This window comes from Phasianus colchicus, chromosome 13, assembly GCF_987193195.1.
Source record: "Phasianus colchicus chromosome 13, bPhaCol1.hap1.1, whole genome shotgun sequence".
Classification (NCBI taxonomy): Eukaryota; Metazoa; Chordata; class Aves; order Galliformes; family Phasianidae; genus Phasianus; species Phasianus colchicus.
The window spans coordinates 20,357,982-20,376,734 of record NC_143448.1 but is presented as its reverse complement, the minus strand read 5'-3'; the positions used below and the strand labels follow the sequence as shown (position 1 = coordinate 20,376,734).

The window sequence follows — 18,753 nt, the reverse complement described above, 5'->3', positions numbered from 1 at the left end:
AAAAAAAAAAAAGCAGCATGCAACCCCATAAAATGTACCTTTCTGCTCTTTCTGTCAGCACGACATCTAAGATGAGCATTACACGTCCCTGCTACTGATTGAAAATTCATCCAAGCCTATGTTCCACACAGCTTCATCTCAGTGCCAAAAAGAAACACGTAAACAGATGTTCAGAGGATTCTTTGTGCAGATAAAAGTGCAGGGTGCATATGTATTCTCTTCAGTAATAAATATTAGTTTAGAATCCAAAGGTAACTTTTCAAGAAGCAGTATGAAAGAAAGGTCAGTCAAAAGGAAATACGTGATTTTCATCTATTTTCATCTAAAAAATCCTTGCTAAACCTCTTCCCATCAAAAAGAAAGCATGCTGGGCATTCTTAGCAGCAGCTCAGAGGACATCTTGCACCACAAAATGCAGCACATGCTTTTTGCTCACAGGCCCCTCATGTCTCTAATTTGTGTCAGATTCACTCAAAATGACCACGTGGACCAGAACAGCCATTTGGTTCTGCTGAGGTAGGAACCCACTGCTGGGATGTCCCACAGTCCCGTTTCCCCGCTACTTCCAGCCCTGGGGGGAAAAGGAAGAGCAACTGACTTCACCTACCCAGACTTCTGCATGGTCTCACATCACACAGAGAAGCATGGTGGAGAGCTCTGGTGGCTGAAGAAATCAAGGTTGCCTCTAAGATCCTGCTTTAAATCCACATGACTTACTGCCCATAAGATGTGAAAGACAAGGTTAAGGTCCATCCAATCCCTGTGGATGTGGCTGCCTGCAAAGACAACAGTTGCCTGCTCTTCAGCAGGGTGATGCTCACCCAGCAAAGCACTCACCAGCACATGTCTTTCATAGAAACATAGAATTAGCAAGCTTGGAAAAGATCTCCAAGATCATCCGGTCCAACCACCCACCTTCCACCAATATTTCCCACTAAGCCACGTCCCTCACGACAACATCTAATGTTTCTTGAACACCTGCAGGGATGGTAACTCTATCACCTGTCTGGGCAGCCCGTTCCAGCGTCTGACCAGTCCTGTGGAGAAGTTTTTCTTAACATCCAACCTCAATCTCCCCTCATGCAACTTCAGGCCACTCCCTCCAGTCCTATTATCACTTACACAGGAGAGGAGGACAACGCCCACCTCAACATAACCTCTCTTCAGCTAGTTGTAGAGAGTGAGGAGGTCTTCCCTGCGCCTCCTCTTCTCCAGACTAAATAATCACAGTTCCCTCAGCCGCTCCCCATAAGACTTGTGCTCTAGATGCCCTGCAGCTTCACTGCTCTTCTCTGGACACATTTAAGGCTTTCACTGTCCTTCCTGTAGTGAGGCACCCAGAACTGAACAAAGTACTCAAGGTGAGGACTCACCAGTGCTGAGCACAGGAGGATGATCGCTTCCCTGCTCCTGCTGGCTCCAGTTCTTTGCATTGCACTTCCAATCTAAACCGTTCCTTCTGTGGTAGCGCTTGCATCCTCACTTAGGGCTGGAGCTCAAGAGGTCAACACAACAGAAAGAACACAACGTGCAACTGGAAGACATGACTCCAAGCTCACAAGAGTCAACTCTCTGACCTTGGGCACAACTCACAAACCATGAGCCAGGCCTTGCCAACTTGGCAGATCTGAGCATGCCAGAGGGGATCAGATCACAAAGTGTCCATTTCAATTGCAGCTTCATGTAGGAAAGAAAACCAGCTAACAGGCGTGAATGAATTCACTCACAAGCTGCACAATGAGTCTGTTCTTCATTAAAAAAAACACATGGATTCCTAATCCAAAAAGAGAACGGCAAGAGTTAATACCGATGGAAGAGGTTCCTGGTCCGAAGCCTCATCCTCTTCCCCAACTTTCCTTGCCTCGTACTCTTCCCCAACTCCTGGGCGATGCCCACAGGCTTAAATTCAGACCTCAAATTCATAGGACTACTGCATAATCAATGGAAATTATATAAAGGAATTTTATATAATCAAATAATATTAAGATGTTATAATAATGAAATCAGCAAGAGAGTTAGGCACAGCAAGACAAAGAGAATAAATAGGATGCTTACCCGTGTCGTGGGCTCGCTCAGGAAAGACCAGTGGAGTGGATCTTCCGAAGAGAGAGAGATCCTTCCCCACTGGTAGATTGTATTATATTGTATTATTTTGCATTCCGATATCATAGTTAGTAAAATAAGTTTACCTCCATAGATTGTTGCCGCTGTTTTTTTCCTTTTCCCCCTTCCTTCCCATTTTGTGGGGCCAGGCCGGGGGTGGGGAGGGCAGGGGCCTACTGCCCCCTGTCACGGGCATAAACTGATCTAGTTAATTCCATGACACTCATCAAACCAGATTGTCTCAGGCGAAGGATGGTATGCTATCGCTCTCCACTTGCTCGGGTTGCCCTTGCTGGACCCATCTGTATACCAGGCATCTTCAGGGATAGGATATTTCCTCTCCTGAACGGGACTCTTCTCTGGTGGAGCGACCAGTGTTTCTTTTGGTGCATCACAATGATAGGTCACTGGGCCTAGGATCTTCTGAAGCTCTTCTTTTAAGGATGATGAAGACAGACTGCTCCTTTGGCTGAGGTAAGTGACCCATCATGCCACTGTTTGTGCTTGGGCCACCCCTGTCTTAGGAAGGTGGGTCAGATCTTTCACCCACCCCTGAATCTGCAGAGTGGTCTTCACTATAACTTCAGCCGTCTGGGTTATTGGCTCTACTGCCTGTAATGCTGAATAGGCAGCCAATAACTGTTTTTCAATCATATTATATCTTTCTTTTGCTCCATGCCAGACCTGAAACCAAAAACCAATGGGGGTCCGAACAGAACTCTGGCGTTGCCACAGGCCCCAACCAAAGCCATCTTGAGTAACGTGGACATCCAACTCAGCTGGGAGGGTAGCATCGAATATACCCAATGCCTGGGCTTGTTGTAAAATTAGGTCTCTCATCCCTGCTGAGAATTTGACCAGATCCGGGCCATCAAAGGCATCTTCATAAATCGCTTCCCTTACACCTAATTCACAGATGTAATTTTGAAGGTTTTCCATGGAGGACCACATCCCTGTATGTAAAGGAATATCAGATTGATTGGGCCATACCATACAGCAGGCCGCCATTAACCATTCTATTATAGAATGGTTTTCATCATTGTATTGATTACCTGCATATAATCTCTGTCTAAGAGCAGGATGGACGGTCATTGTGGCCAATTTGGCTATTTCCGGGCCATTCATCAGAACACTTTCTGCCCCAGAATCCCATAGTCCAAGCTGGCACACTTTCTCTAGCTTTCTGCTTAAATCGTTGGACTAAGTCCATCAGTTCTGTTGCTGTGTACGGTCGGGCTGTTACATGCAAGTGGGTTTGAACGGGGGGCCACTGATCAGGCGGCACCCCCGCCGATCTGTCCTGTACCTTTTTTGTTTTTTGAGTTATAACAGGACGGACTTCTAGTGCATCCGTCAAAATTGGAGATTCAAGATCAGATTTAGATTGTTTATTTTCCTGATCAACACAGTCCGTTGATTCAGGAGCCTGGTCATTGTTTATTGAAATATTACAGACTTGACCTATTGGAAGATGTAGAATTGGGTTTTTTCCTGTTAATATGCCAAGTTCCTGTTCTAACTTTTCAATATGATCTTTTAAAAGTTCATTTTTGTTCACTAAAGTATTATTCCTTATTTCAGCATTATTTAAAGCATTTAACAGTGGCCATGCCACTGTAGAAGCAGCTAATTGTCTTTCTCTTGTGACTAATGTATCATTGCCTAGTCCCGGAAAGTCATCTGCTAGGCGATATGGGGAAACATTTCCCACAACACGTAGAGGACCCCATTTTTCAATGATAGTTGACAATTCATAATAAGGGGATCCCGCAAATCCTGGCATCTGCCCTGGAATTATTTTATCTAGGGGGGTAGTGTCCTCCCCCTTGAACATTTACAGAAATTCCAAAGAAAGGACATAGTGTAAGTTTTAGTATATTCGGCTTGCCTGCCTGGCTCACCAAGTGTATAATCAATGAAAATTATATAAAGGAATTTTATATAATCAAACAATATTAAGATGTTATAATAATGAAATAAGCAAGAGAGTTAGGCACACCAAGACAAAGAGAATACATAGGATGCTTACACATGTCGTGGGCTCGCTCAGGAAAGACCAGTGGAGAGAATCTTCCAAAGAGAGAGAGAGATCCTACCCACTGGTAGTCAGCTCTTAAATGGGTCTAGGAGAGGTGGAGCCATGCTCCACCCCTTCCTGCAGCACAGGTGAATTCCTTTCACCTGTGCTCCCAGGGCTGACTCATTGCTCGCCTCAGGTGATAAATCAGAGGTTCAGGCCGTGACTCAGCAGTTCCCATACAGACTCCTTTCACAGGACTCAGTCAAAAAGGATGTCACACTTGTTCCACACACTCAAACTGACTGAGCAGTGGTATCACAGTCACTTAAAACACACAGAAGCATCCAAACCCAAGCATGCACATTCCCTCCTGTGTTACTAGTGCCCACAGCTCACCTTCACACCTCTGGGGATTTCTGGCGTTTTACACTGATGCAGCCTCACTATAGCTCCATGGGTGTCACACAAGGCCTGCAGGACCTCTTTCTCCACAAACCCCATCTGCAGGCACTGGTTCATTAGGCTCACCACCCACCCTCCTGAGCAAAAGCAAGCACTAAGAATGAGAGCAAAGTGCACTGGATTTGACCTGGCCTGGTCCCCAAGCCTCAGTCCTGCCAGACATACCCCGGTGCGTAGACTCATCCCCAACATCTGACTGGACATTGTCATTCTGCAAACGCCCCATCCCAGCAGCAAGGGATCAAAGCATTGGGACAGCTGAAACAAAAATGTCATGAAAGTTTCCTATTAGCACTGATCAAGAACACGTCTACCCCTGAGCAACAGGATGGGAGACAAACAGCAGAAGACAACCAACCTGCAGAACCTGCTCCGTTGGGGTTGGTCCAGATGTTTGTATGCTCCCTTCCATGGCCCAGGCCAAGCTTGCTGAGCTGCTCCTCCTTTGTGCAGGGGGAGAGCGGCGCAGATGCTACGTGGTGGCTATGCACAGCATGCCTTTGACTTGATTCTCCTCTCTCCATCTTCCAGTAGCAAGCAGCATTTCAAATCTCTCCTTGCAAAAAATCACCTAGGTAAAAAAGAACTGGCAATCTTGCTTTTAAAGTTTCCTTATTTATACAACTTGATGCTTTAAAGCACAAGCTCACCTAGCAATCACCTACCTTAGACAAGCCCAACCTGCAAGGAAAAGTTATTCTTCTGTGTCTGCAGACTTTGCACACATTTCCAGGTGCAGTAGTCAGCCCAGTTCTCAGCACAGCTTTACCAACCACAGAAACCCAGTTTACGCCCGCCATGCTTTTCTCTCATCTGAAACGCTGCATTGCTGCAAGAAGCAATGAATAAAATCACGGAATCACAAAACTGGGGTTGCAAGGGAGCTCCAGAGATCACTGAGCCCAAGCCCCCTGCAAAATGGGCTCCCTAGAGTAGGCAGCACAGGAAGGGCGCCCAGGAGGGCCTGGAATATCTCCAGAGAAGGAGAATCCACAGCCTCCCTGGGCAGCCCGTTCCAGCGCTCCGTCATCCTCGCCGTGAAGAAGTTCCTTTGCATTTTGGTGCAGAACTTCCTGTGCTCCAGTTTATGGCCATTTCCCCTTCTTCTGTCACCACAGATCGCTGAAAAGATTGCAGCCGTGTCCTTTTGACTCCCACATCTAAGATATTTATAGGCGTTGTTGGAAATAGCCAATTAGTTTTCCAGGACGGTTCTCTGATCTTTGTATCTATCTTTATTCCCAATTGCAATGGCGGGCCTCCTGCAAGCAGGAGAGCGCAGAGAAAACAGTGTTACATCTTTTATCCCCTACTGCCCGACCCTTATCTCTTTCTCCCCGGCTCCTCACTGGCTGAGTACTGCAGGTTCACACTCTTTCGCAACGCTTCACTAATCGTACCAATACCAAGTAAACACAAATCCTTACCACCCAACCACAAATATCTTAATTGGTCGACTGCCTTCTAACAACTGCTTTCTTAACAAACATCTGGTCGTAACTTTTGGATGTCTGCTTTACAACATAGACATAACCTCTTAACTGCTTCATTACCCCCCAGCATTTGTGCCCTTTGCACTGGGTCATTGTTCAGGTCATCCGTCTGTCCTTGCTTAGAGATAAGCTTGGAAGGAGGACAGAGGGCAGTATCTTGGAGCCTGCCTACGGCATCCTAACGTTCCCACAGAGTGGGACAGTTCCGCTTTGTGTAAAGGCCCCGACTCCTTGAGAGTTTGTTCAGAGGACTTCACTTCTGCTGGCCTAATGAACGACCTTACAGTACGTTTCCCAGGTCAGAATACTATACCCACATTGTTTAGAACATTTAAAGTCTGTTGCAGCTTTGGGAGAAAGAATTGGTCACGTAATTCGGTAACTATGTCTCTAAAATATGTTACCTATATGCATATGGTAATCTTCCTGTCCACGTCAGCTATTTCTAAGGATATGTGACAGCTTCATTCTTTAGATCAATTGCCCTTTGTCAATGTTCAGTGCAGAAACAACACTTTCACTTTCCACAGTATACGGTATTCTTACTTTGCACATCAGCTATTTCTAAGGACGTGCTACAGCTCACTTCTTTAGATCAACTGCCCCTTTCAATATCCAATGCAGAAACACCACTTTCACTTTCCACAGCATTTACCAGAACCACAGAACGGCAGGGGGGCTGAAAAGGACCACAACGATCATCCAGCTCCCCAGAACCCCCACACCCCCTCGCAGCCGCCTACAGCCTCAGATCTCGCTAGATCCCCCCCCGTCGCCTCCCTGCAGCTTCCTGGAGCCCCGCACGGCCCCCCTCCCCGTCCCGGGACCGTTCTCCCGCACACCTCCGGCACAGCTGTCCTCAGCACTCGCTCCCGTCGCGCCGCGGCTTCCCTCTCGGTGCTGCCCGGACAGCTCCGGCTGCCGCCGCGCTGTCCTGCGGGGCGGCCCAGGCGGCAGGAGCGGCGCTCTGCGAGGAGAGCCGCGCCTCCGACAGCCGGCTCCCAACGCTCGCTCCCGCGCACGGCGGCTCGGCCAACGGCAGCCGGCGGAGCTACCGCGGACCAAGGAGACCCCGGGGGCGGGGCGCCGCCGCCGCTGCCCAATCAGACGCAGGGGGCGGGGCAAGGGAGATGCTGCTCAAGGTGAGCTCCTCCTGCCGCAGCGTGATGACGACAGGTCTGCACGGCCAGCTCCTAGGTCGGGAGCCAGGAATGGACACGGCAGGAGGAGAGAGGCGTTAGGGAGCAGCCGAGGCTTCGAAATGCATCAAAAAGCCCTGAAAAGCATCACAAAGCCACAGCCAGGAAGCTCGGGATTATCACGAGCAGCATCCAGGATGCTAAACATCATTTGCTACCATACCAGATGGTAGCTGAGCTCTCGCTGCAGACGTCCCAAAGCCAGACAGAACGGGAACAAACCCAGAGCTCTGCTGCGCGCACCCCACAGCCATCGCGTTGCAAGCTGGCGTGCCTTGCTCTTCGTTGCATTCGTCCCAGTCTCTGTGAATGAAGACTCGGAAGGCAGTCAAGGCGTTGATTGAGCACGAGCGTGCTTTTATTATTATGTAAAAGACAGGAGGGCGTGAGAGGTCCAGGGTAAAGATGGGACTCATCCTCTCTTGTCACGGAGAGAGTGGCTCAGAGCTCTCAGTGCTGCTGCCCGGTGCCTGGGGCTGGAGGCCTGATTCTAAGTCCCCCTCCAAGAGGCTCGGCTTCTCCTCAGCGACGCTGACCTGCTCCTGCGTGGAGGTGCTGCTGTCGGGGCACTCGGACTGTGCTTGGGCTGGGCTGCACTGCAAAGGCACTGGGTCACAGTCCAGGCTGGTGACTGTGGTGTCCAGCAGGCTCAGGTCAGCATCTTCAGCACAGCCGGGAGAAATGAGGGCGTGAACTTGGATGAGCTCCTTCTCTCCATCGCTGTTGCTATGTGGAAGGCTGTCATCTGAACCACAGTGACTCGTGCTTCCTAAGAGCCCTCCATCGATGGAAGCACACAGCGCACCATCGCTACTTGCCCCGGCTCTTCTGGGTAGACAAGGGCTCGATTCACCTAGGAAGGATACACAGGGGTTAGTGTCAAACTTTCACAAGCTGAATTATGAAAGTGGCTCTTGATCAGGGGTGATCTGAAGATGCTAGGTATAGGTTGGAACGCTAGGAGGAGATACAAGTCCACTTGTATTGCATGAATTCTATGTCGCTGAAAAGCAAGGCTTTGAAAGCTGGATTCGCACCCTTACCTGCCAGCACCACGACTTCCGTCTCTGAGGGCTCCCTGGGACTGCGCTGCAGTCGGCGTTTGGCCACAGAGGATGGTTTCCGCAGGCTGAAGCAGGAACGCCAACTGCCAGCTGGTGATTCCTTCATCTTGCTGGGTGGACGTTGTCTGGAGAGAGAAAACAGTGACTGGTGTGAGTTGTGCGTGGTGCGGGGTGAGGGAAGAGCTGCACTGAGCTCTTGCCAACAGTTGCTTGTTCCTGGCACCGCCTGGTTTCTGCTGAAGCACAGCTTAGAAACTCGCTCTCTTTCAAGCAGTTGAGGACGGTTCCACTCCTATAGCTCAGCCCTGAAGTCTTGCTGGCTAAATTCCCCTAGACTGTGTCAAGCAAGATGCAGAGCACATGAGCAAAGGCTCCGCGGCTGTACAGGACAGCATCTAAGGGATGGCTCTTCTGGAGCCGGCAGGCGTAACTGCTTTCTGAGGAACCGTGCAGCCATAAAGGAAATTCAAAAGCACCTCTGACTCTAACATCAACACCTCGTCGGCCCCATCTCACCGCCAAGTTTAGTTTCTAGTGCCAGCAGGTCTGACCAGCAGCTCTGCTTAGAGGAGAACCGGAACTGGTTTCAGGCATGTGGCCCCGACAGCTGGAAAACCCCAACGTTTCAAGGTAGAGCCAGCTCAGGCCAGGGTAGACGTCAGCATGGCTTTATACATCTCGTGACTGCGTGCCCAGCAAGGAAGGAATGGCAGCCTCGTGTGGCTAAACCGAATATGTTAGTTGAATCGCAGAGTCCAAAGGGAGCAGAGATTCACTGCAACAATTCACTTCAGGCACCGTTACTTTAATTTAGCTTCCACATGTTTTGGCACAAGAAATAATGGGGGAAAAAAAAAACAACAACACAACCCACCCAAACAATGATGACGGTTGCTGGAAAACAAAGTCCTCTTTACCTTTCAGATGGAAAGTTGATGATTGTGTGGAATTTCCCCTGTACAGCTGTGGGGCCTTCTTCCACTTCTATGTCCCTGCTCTGTGTCACAACGGAAGAGCTGCTGTGGCCTCGCCTCTGAGCCTGTGCCTCCTCCAGGGTGAGCAGCTTTGTGGCAGGAGAAGACACCCACGCAGACTTGGGCCCTGAGAGAGAACCGTGCCCTGTAAGGGAAAGCCACAGGTAAGAGCGAGGATCACAAAGCAGCACCACAGCCATCACAGTTCTGGGGGAGATGCTATAGTTTTCTCAGACCTGCTTATCTGAGCCACTAGAAGAAGAGGAGGTCAGAATAAGCATGTGGTCAGAGGTATGTTTAAGGCAGAGGACAGAGTCATAATTAATAAGAGCAGCTCACTGTATCGAAATGGGCAAAGAAAAACCCTAGAAAGCGGGGGCAGGGAACTCAGAAAGCTTCACTGCCACACTTTCATCAAGCTTCACCTGCATGCAAAACATCGTAACGACAGTGACGTTTTTTTTCTCATTGTAAAGTTTGGACTTGGACATTCTCAGCATCCAGCAACAGGATGCCAGATTCTAATCTAAGCCCAGAAGTCTGCTGCCCCCTCGATAGAAAAAGTGTATTTCAAAGATCTTGGAGAAGGCCTGGATTTGATCAAGGTGTCTGATCAAGATAAAGCTCATGGAGGAAGACACTCACCTGCTCCATCTGCCATGTCTGATCCGGATTTGGAGCAGAAGAGGACATCTGCGTGGTTGATGATGAATTCCACCACAGCCGACTGCGTCTGCAGTTCCATGCAGGCGGCTCTTCCGCTGGCGCAGGCAGACTCGTTCTGCTGTGATCTGTAGAAAAGGCAGATTTTAGCAGTCATTTATCCAAGATCCAAGTTTCCCCAAGTCTGGATTGTTGCAGCCAAAAGCTGTCAAATTGGGCTCCGGAGGCTTCCGCGGTGATGCCGCTGAAGAAATTCTCCTGGATGGTCAAGGACACACCAGTCCCATCTAAACAAGAGGGCAGAAATTGTCATCTAGAAATTGTGCCCGGGCGGTTGGAGAACAGCCCAGGCTCTTGCTCTGCCGTCAGCCACTTACTACAGTGTACAGGAGAAGAGCACATTCGATGGAGAAAGAGGAAGACTGCATTTTTTGCCGGAGAACAGATCCAAGCAGTGTGTTGAAATGGAGAAAGAAGTTTACCTTAAGAGGTTTGGAGCCCACACAATCGCTAAGTTCTTAGCGTGCATGTTTGTCACGGAACAGTTCCCGGCTAGACGAGCCAAGTGTCTTATCAGGTATTCCAGTGTCCTGGAAAATCAGAGAGGCAAATATTCAGCACCAATGAGCACGCGGTGCTGCGGTTCACAGAGCAAAGCCTCAATGCATGTTATTGCTACTGTCACTGAAGATGAAGTAGATCCAACTTGACTAAGTGCCACACTGTGGCACCAAGCCCCAGCACAGCACAGCTGCAGCCACCAGCTGCACCAACTGTGCCCCCGTGCCCAGGAACCGACCCAATAAATTAACCCCGTGTAGCCTTAAACTGCTTCAACATACGCAGGCATCATGTTGCCAGCATGAGACAAGCCTGGAATCACACCACTGCCCTCTGAAGTGCAGCATGGCTGAGCTCAACAGAGTGAGGGCAGCACTGACCTGTAGTGAGGAGCGGGCAGCTGCTGGATGACGTCCTGCATTCTGACCAGCTGCTCCTCATCTGTAGCGGCACCAACAGCCTCCTGGAATAGTGCAGAAAGGGACAGACACAAATCAGGCTAGATACCTGCCACAGGGTCGGGAACTATGGGGACAGCGTGCTGTTGGTCTGCGCCGAGACAGATTTTACGCCTTCCAGGAGGCATCTGGGGAACATAGCGGCACGCAGCTGGTGCCATCAAGGCCAAGGAGTCCAAGCAGCGGGCCGGTTTACAGCCTGATTGCGCAGCTCAGCTCCTCAAGCTTCAAGTGCACTTTGCTATCAATCCCACTCCCATTCTATAAATACTTGGGGAATAGAAAAACAAAACAAAAGAAAAAACAAAAAACATGAATTCTCTCAAGCTTTGTGAATATGGAAATAACCGCCTCCTGGGACCACCGAAAATGGCATCCATATGATGCATGATGTGGCAAAGACATACGAGTAAACCCCACGGGGCTAACAGAAAAAGGGCCTCAGAGCTGGGGCACTGCTGCAGCCATCTCCCAAGAGGCCCAGGGAAGAGGTAAAGGAAAGACATTGCCTTGTGCTTACCGAGAACTTGTCATACAGCTGGTCGGTCAGCAGAGGGTTCGGGAGCTCCCTGAAGTACATTTTGCAGACGGAGCTCACGCTGTGAGTGTCGCGGATGGTTAGCTCAGGAATCTGCTCAGATTCAAATTCTTGGCTGGAGAGAAGGACACAAAAACGGGCGGGGGGGTTGAGAAAGAGGAAAACAAGTCAAAAGCCACACCAAATATAATCAAGCATTGGAAGGGCTTCCCGATTAACAGGAGAAAATGAACACTCAGTCACCAGCACCACACGAGCCATGCTGGATGAGATGTTTCCAAAAGGAAACCTTTTCGTTTTGCTAAGGCATTTCCCGTGACTCTGACAACTGGCTGCCTAGTCTACAATCCTAAGCCAGGAGCCCGGAGCAGCAAGGAGGAGTGTGGGCTGCTCCAAAGGGCTCTGCAAACAGGAGGAAACGGGAATGAGAGCTGGCAGCGGTGACACCGCAGTCCCCCACAGCCTTCCAGTGCTCCGAAGGACAGAAGGAGAACTTCCTGCTCCAGCAAGTCTGCTGAACGCCCCGTGTTCCTATCAAACAGTGACAAGCCTGGCGCACCACTGCTGAGCGCACGCTGCCTGCACAGAGCTGCCCCACGGCGCAGGCCTCTGAGCACCCACAACAGGGCACGCGCCCCTACTGACCGCTGTGTCAGTCGCAGCACTCTTACCGCAGTCTCTGGATGTTGGACGCGACGCCGGACAGCCGGTATATCCCTTGCACTACGCCGTGCTGCTCAATGAACTCGGCGCAGCTCTGGAGGACCTGGGGGACTAAAGAACACGTGCCAGCGGTTACTTGAGCTCCTCATTCAAGTACTGGTTCAGGCTGTGCTCCTGTCAAATCTCATCCACTAAGCCCAGCCAGGCTACTGCTTAGTTCTTCCTTACAGAAGAAAGCTGTCCAAGACGAGGAAACTGGACAGACGTGTTCCTTGCATTCAAGAAGTGTAAGGACCTAGGAATCAGCCTGGAGAAAGTAATTCTGGGGAAGCCGGAGACACTGCAAGTCCCACCACAGCTCCCATGGGAATGAAAGGAGGTGGGAAATCTCATGTCCAGGAGAGCAGGGAAACATATGCAGGACACTCTCCTTGGCCAAAAGGCTTCCCTTCTTTTCAGGCTAGCGTGGGATTGGCTTACAGGCTTTGGTTTAAGCAAATACAAACGTGCTTGTCTCTTAAGAGCATTAGCCTCAGTTTATCTTTCAGCCATCAACTTCCATTACACGTTTCTCCACCGGTACCAACCTGCCCCTTTGCTAGATACGACCTCCCTTTCATCTTTAGATGCCCAACAGAGGAAGATCTCAGGAACGGGCTGTCCCTTACCATCGCGACCAGAGTGGAGAAGATGCTCTCCCAGGTCACAGCCAAACACCCTTTCCTTCTCCACCTCCCGCTCTTTCGGTTTCTTTGGGCGGGCCTTCACCAAGGAACGAAGGAAGGTGACGAGCTTGCCGCGTTTCTTTGGCACTGCACAACAGGAAGAAACCAGTTCATTTCAGGTTTGGCTCAGTTGGACAAGGCCGAGCATAACACATTCTACAGAGCACGTCAAAACGGGAAGAACATTAACAAGTACATAGAAAAACGGATTTTCTCCCATCCCTGCAGGAGGAGCCAAAGGCCAGGTTGGATGGGGCCCTGGGCAGTGGGGTCTAGTCTCACATTAGATGTGGAGGTTGGTTGGCAGCCCAGCCTGAGGCAGGGGGGTTGGAACTTGATGATCCTTGAGCTCCCTTCCATCCCAAGCCATACTAGGAGGATTCTATGATTTCCCCAAGTCCACTCATAAACACGGGAGGATCGGGCCAAATCTCTGCGCGTTCCGATGGAGTTTAATGCACTCCTCTTGCTTGGCTTGCTCAACTTGAGGATTAAGGATCCTCTTGAAAAGTCACGTTCTGATCAAGCATATCACTAGCACAACCAGGCCTCTAGCTGTCCACCAGGGACACTGGCTGTTCTCAACCTCGTACTGACTCGCAGAAGAACTGCCTTTGCCCTCCTTCATTCTCATTGCCTACAAAACACCAGCCATATGCCCCATGATATGCCTGAAGGATCATCAGCACAGACTATAACACGGGATGGATAAAGGAGGTATTAAACACAGAACACACCCAAAAAGAGACGCCATTCTGCTTCCCTGCACCATCAAATGTAACATCTGTACCTGGCTTTGGCACTGAACTGAGGAGAGACTCCGGAATTTTTCCATTGATGAGCTCCACGCACTCACTTGGGAAAAATCCAACCTGTAACAAGAAAAAAAAGAGAGGTGCAATGCTGAAGGCAGCATTTCTCAGGCCTGAACTGTTCAACCAAAAGCCACCTAACATTTTCCTCGGAACGTGCTTGCCTGACGCTCCGTAAGACTATCCAACAAAAAGTGGCCTGCATAAAAGTAATAATTATTCAACATTTGCAGCCAAAAGACCTACAAAACAAATAATTGCTTCTGTAGAAGATGTAGAAGAAGAAAGTTCTTGCTGACTGAGATGCAGCTGCAATAATCCCCAGCTCCGAGCTACCCAGCGTTCTGCAGCCAGCAGCAGCAACAAGCACGCGGAGGGTCTGTTACCCTACCTCAGCTGACAGGCAGTAACTTCCTAAAAGACACTAACTTCACGTTCTGCATGGGTGCAAGCAAAATACTCTGAGACACTGAAACACTGTCTTAGCTGCTGCATTTCCAAAGGTGGGGTTCAGTGGCCGTGACCTGATGCATATTGTGAAGGCTCTTGCTTCTAAGTGAACTGAGGAGACAGTTTCCTACAAAGACCATCTCTGACACCGACACAGGGAAAATGTTTACACCCATGAGCCATCCTGTGCAGGCAGCGCAGCTCTTAGCCGAGATTCCCGACCTGACCGAAGTTGCTCTCTCAAGTCTGAAGCTTGTGCCTACCTGAAAGCCATGCTTGCCTCTCCACCAGGGGGTCAGCTCCTTTGGTGGCATATCAGTAACGCACACGATGTCTCCCACCTGCAAAAGACTGCAACCTCACCAAACATTCTGAAGGTATCTGAGAATATTCCTGATGCGTTCACGCCTTATACTCTCCTGTACATGACAACTAGGAACGCCCTTAACTGCTTACCTCAAAGGAGAGTTCATCCGGTGCCTGGGCAACGTATCTCTTAAGAACATGGGCAGCAGCAACAGCTGGAATATTTACAGGAGACTCCTCGTGGATCAGCAGGGGCTTCCCATTGTTCTCAGTCTGAAACAGAGAGCACAGGCCATGGTGAGGAGCTGAGGACAAACGAGGACAATTTCAGAGCAAGGAGCACATCTGCAGAGAAAGATCCTTATCATGAGTGCTTAACAAGAAACTGCAAGTCTAATAACAGCTGTTTCTCTTCCTGGTGTGCAGCAGTATGGCCAGGCAATGTAAAGATGCGTCTCTCTCTACCCAGACTGAGAGGACAAACACCCCAACCGAGAGGACTCCTGGAGTTTTATAAACTTGCCACGCTTGCAGTACTGTCTTGCCAAAGAGGAGCGTAAGAGTCGGCTTGCTTCCTGTAACCTATTGCTTGGAGACCTCAGCCATGGACTGGACACAGGAGCTGGTCCACTGACCCAATCCTTGGCTCACTACAAGTGCCTGCTTCCCTTAACTTACTGAATATGAGAACTTGGTCTTTGGGTGACAAAATCCAAGCAGGATGGGGAAAAAGCTTCTGCATGTTTATAACGCTCGATCTGATTCTGTAGGTACTATAACGTCCACGGCCATCTAGATGCTCGTAGCAAGGACATGAAGCTTTTCAGGCAGCTTTTCAGTGACACCGATAGAGCTGGAAGGATTCTCCCTCTCTTGAAAAGCAGGAGAGCTCATCTGCAGCTCACTCTGCCGGCTCAAGTCAGCAGAACAAAGACCAATCAGAGCTTCATACTCTACCTCCATTTGTGCCAGGTCAGGCCCACAGCTGATCTCGCTGCACGCGATGCCCATCACAGCAGGCACGACAAGCTGGAACTGAAAAGAAACACACTTCTATTTTCTCTGTTCACACACCACGGTATGGAGAGACTTCTTCAGAACTACCCTCAGTTACCCACTGGCATAGGCAGGTGTTCTAGAAACAACCACTTTGTTCAGTCAATTCAAACGAGACAGCCTATTACGCAGCAGTTTACCAAGTCGCTATCCCTCTGCTAGCAGATGGGGACTCCGGCACAAAGCAGCAGATGCGCTTGCTCAGAGCACTCCGACAGCACAGTAGCAGGGCAGTGAGAGGAGTCACTGCTGGGGGTGGATCTGCTCCCTAGCGCCCGGCTCCCACCAGTTCACCTCCAGCGCCGGCCGCAGCCTTCCACACGGATTTCCTCTGCTTGCATCTCTGCTGTGCTCCCCACAGCTGTCGTGCGCACACGCAGCCGAAGCACGCATGCTCATGGTCACGTTGTGCAGCCCTGCACAAACCGGGGCTAGGACTCCTTGCCTAAGGGATTGGTTTCCTAAAGACTAGCTGGTCACAGCATCACAGACAGCATCCTTCTGAGGGCTGAGCTGGAGGGAAAGTGGAATAACTCTACACGTGACCAGTGTCCTGTCAAGGCTGGATGAGGCTGTGTTACTAAACACGGTGCGACGCAGGCTGCAAAACCACATCGGGGGGGACAACGTGTGGCACATACCAGGCAAGAGATCAGAACAAGTTCCTTGAAGCCGCAGCCGTTTCTTGTCACTTTGCTCTGTTCTTCCGCGAGCAAAAGCTGCATCAAAGGAGAAGGCAGAGGGCGGGGAGAGGAGAGAGAAAGAGCTGATCAGTGAGCTTGCACAATTTAACAAAGAAGACAAGGAAAAAGCCCTGAGACAAATGCCACCTCTATGCTTTGGAATGTAGCTACTGAGTGAAAATTATGTCTGATGGTCAAGAGTAAGCAGCATGACACTACCAGCTCCGCCAGCCAGCAGCTTTCAACACCTCACTGTCCACCTGTCTATCTCACACTGTCTCAGCTTACCTACAAGATGCTGCACAAGACGGTGTGAAAACGAAGGTACTCAGTCGATGCACAAGTGCAACAAGCTAGCTACTCAGTCAGAGCTCAAGCGCTCCAATGAAGGGACGCAGCAGGCACTGCTCCTCCCCTCATTCTAGCTGCTTATGACATCACTAAGGGCCACCAGGCTGCTCCACCATGACAGACAAGGTGGGGAAGCAAGACCACGTCACAAGACCAGAAGATTCCAACACTCCAACAGTCTAGAATCAGAGGGCGGTTGGAATTCTACCTCAGCCAAATCCTGGAGAAGCTGGCACGGGGTCATCATGACCAAAGCGCAGGACCCAGCGCTTGCTCTTGTTGAGCCTCGTACAACCCGCCTCAGGCCATCCTTCTGCAGGGCCTTCCTACCCTCGGGCAGATGGACACTTCCTGCCAGCAGCATACCTTGCAGTGCAGGGCCTACATAAAATCCACGCTAGAGTCCTTTGTTTCATTCAAGAGCACGTTACAGCACGTATCTATTTCACTGTAAGGAAATCAAGGAAGAGACGGGAGAAACACAGAACTGCTACGAGACTGCTATATACATTTCTTTCCCAAGTGGATTTTTGCCTTTTTGCTTCCAGGATGACCTCATTTTGTTCTCCCCTTCTCGTGGGGAAGCTGCCTCCAGTTCCTGAGGTTCAGGAGACAGCATGAAACACGACACTAAGACAAACGCTTGTCGTGGGCGAGGGGTGGCTGTGCTTTGCCAGGCATACGGCGGGGCAGTAAGTGCCACACGGCAGCCCCAAGCCAAGCCCTGCATTCAGTCACTGTGGCCACAGCTGGTGCATCGCTGCCAGAACGTATCCCAGGATACAGGTGGACGCAGGCACTCCTGCTCCTTCTGCAAAGCCATCCTCTGCAGAGCCCATTAGGTGCTGCTCAGTGCTATGCCAACCAGGCTCCCGTTTACTGCAGCCCTGGGATAAACACGCGTGTACTCTTCTGTGCAGCAGTGAGCTCCAGGGATGAAGCACAGAGGGTAAGCCAACAGAATCTACTGCTGACTCCATCAGCTCCTTCTTCTACCAACCATGGGCAAACACTGTGAGACAGAACATAAGGGGAAAAGCACTTCTGCTCACACGCCTGCAATGGAATTCAAAACAGCTATTGCAAGAAGAGCTCGTAGGGTAAACCTAGCCTCAGAGACACAAACACACCAGGTTCCAGGAAATAGCATGGCACATTGTTGATGAAACGCTGCTTCGTTGCTTGGAGAGCACGCAGCATGCCGCTTTGACAGGCACAGCAGTGCTGCGACGTCCAAGCTGGGCACCAAAACCTCTCCAGCATCCCTGGCCAACGCTGCCAGGCAAATGCAACACCTGCGTCCCTATCTGGCTTACGGCACACACACTGGGGGGCTGCCTTAGTCTCAGGTGGGAGGGATTTTTCTTCAGAGTATCTGGTATGATGCTATGTTTGGGTTCTAGGAGAAAAATCACACTGAGAACACCCTGATCTTTATAGTTTCTGACAAGCAAACTTGCACAGAGCCAAGGCCATTCTCAGCAAAGCTCTCAACAAGGAGCTGGGAGGGAACTGAATTAAGACAGCTAACGTAAACTGGCCAAAGGGATATTCCATACTATATGCCATCAAGTGGAAGGAGTTTTGAAGGGGATGAGAGTACATCTCACTCTCTTTTATTGCTTGGCGGCTAACTGGACAGTGGTTGGCGGGTGGTGAGCCATTGCTTGTACATCACTTGCAATACATTCATATATATATTCAGAACTACTTTTATCTCAAAAACATGAGTTTTACTTCTCTTTTTCCACCCAACACTCTCCCCCATCCCACGGGGAACAGGGGAGTGGGCAAAGGACTGCGTGGTGCTGAGCCACCCACCGGCTTCAACCACAACAGGGCCGCGGGGCAATGGGAGCAAGCACAGAAATAAAACACAGAAACTCGCTGTTCCTTGGGCTCGTGGCTGCCACAAAGCTCGTGTTTTAGTGATGCAGAGTACTGTATCTCCAGCTATTGTGTGTCTTGTTAACCACAAGCTCAGCTATGAGCTGTCACCACAAGCAAAAGATAAACGTAAACAAAGGCTTATATCCACACGTACCAATCTGGGTGTGAGCAATAAAAGCCCATTGGGCCATGGACAAGGCAGGCAGCACATAGGCAGGAAACAGGAAGGAGTTGAACTCCAGCTCTCCTACACAAAAGAAAGGGAGAGCACCACGGGAGGAG

At 50.1% G+C, this 18,753-nt stretch overlaps 1 protein-coding gene across 1 annotated transcript; it reads right to left on the bottom strand.

Annotated features, from left to right (window-relative positions):
- LOC149916207 (rho GTPase-activating protein 32-like) lies at positions 1–18,691 on the bottom strand. Its single transcript, XM_090149583.1, has 20 exons — positions 18,626–18,691; positions 16,519–17,029; positions 16,189–16,266; positions 15,449–15,526; positions 14,642–14,764; positions 14,449–14,526; positions 13,714–13,795; positions 12,867–13,010; positions 12,207–12,309; positions 11,518–11,650; positions 10,920–11,002; positions 10,461–10,568; positions 9,961–10,106; positions 9,259–9,460; positions 8,321–8,466; positions 5,251–8,130; positions 4,944–5,156; positions 3,156–4,843; positions 1,374–3,056; positions 1–776 (listed from the first exon to the last, which is right to left on the bottom strand). The coding sequence occupies exons 4-16, from the start codon at positions 15,500–15,502 to the stop codon at positions 7,703–7,705; spliced, it is 1,830 nt and encodes a 609-aa protein (XP_090005709.1). The 5' UTR covers positions 15,503–15,526; positions 16,189–16,266; positions 16,519–17,029; positions 18,626–18,691; the 3' UTR covers positions 1–776; positions 1,374–3,056; positions 3,156–4,843; positions 4,944–5,156; positions 5,251–7,702.
- Positions 18,692–18,753: the final 62 nt, after the last annotated feature.

What these genes read in the sequence shown, in the direction of transcription:
- LOC149916207 (XM_090149583.1), bottom strand. Translation starts at nt 15,502, where the DNA reads ATGGGCATCGCGTGCAGCGAGATCAGCTGTGGGCCTGACCTGGCACAA. An exon ending in TCCAACATCCAGAGACTGCG is followed by an intron (nt 11,651 to 12,206) that starts GTAAGAGTGCTG and finishes CCTTCTCTCCAG; the next exon opens with CCAAGAATTTGAATCTGAGC. An exon ending in ATCAACTTTCCATCTGAAAG is followed by an intron (nt 8,467 to 9,258) that starts GTAAAGAGGACT and finishes TTCTCTCTCCAG; the next exon opens with ACAACGTCCACCCAGCAAGA.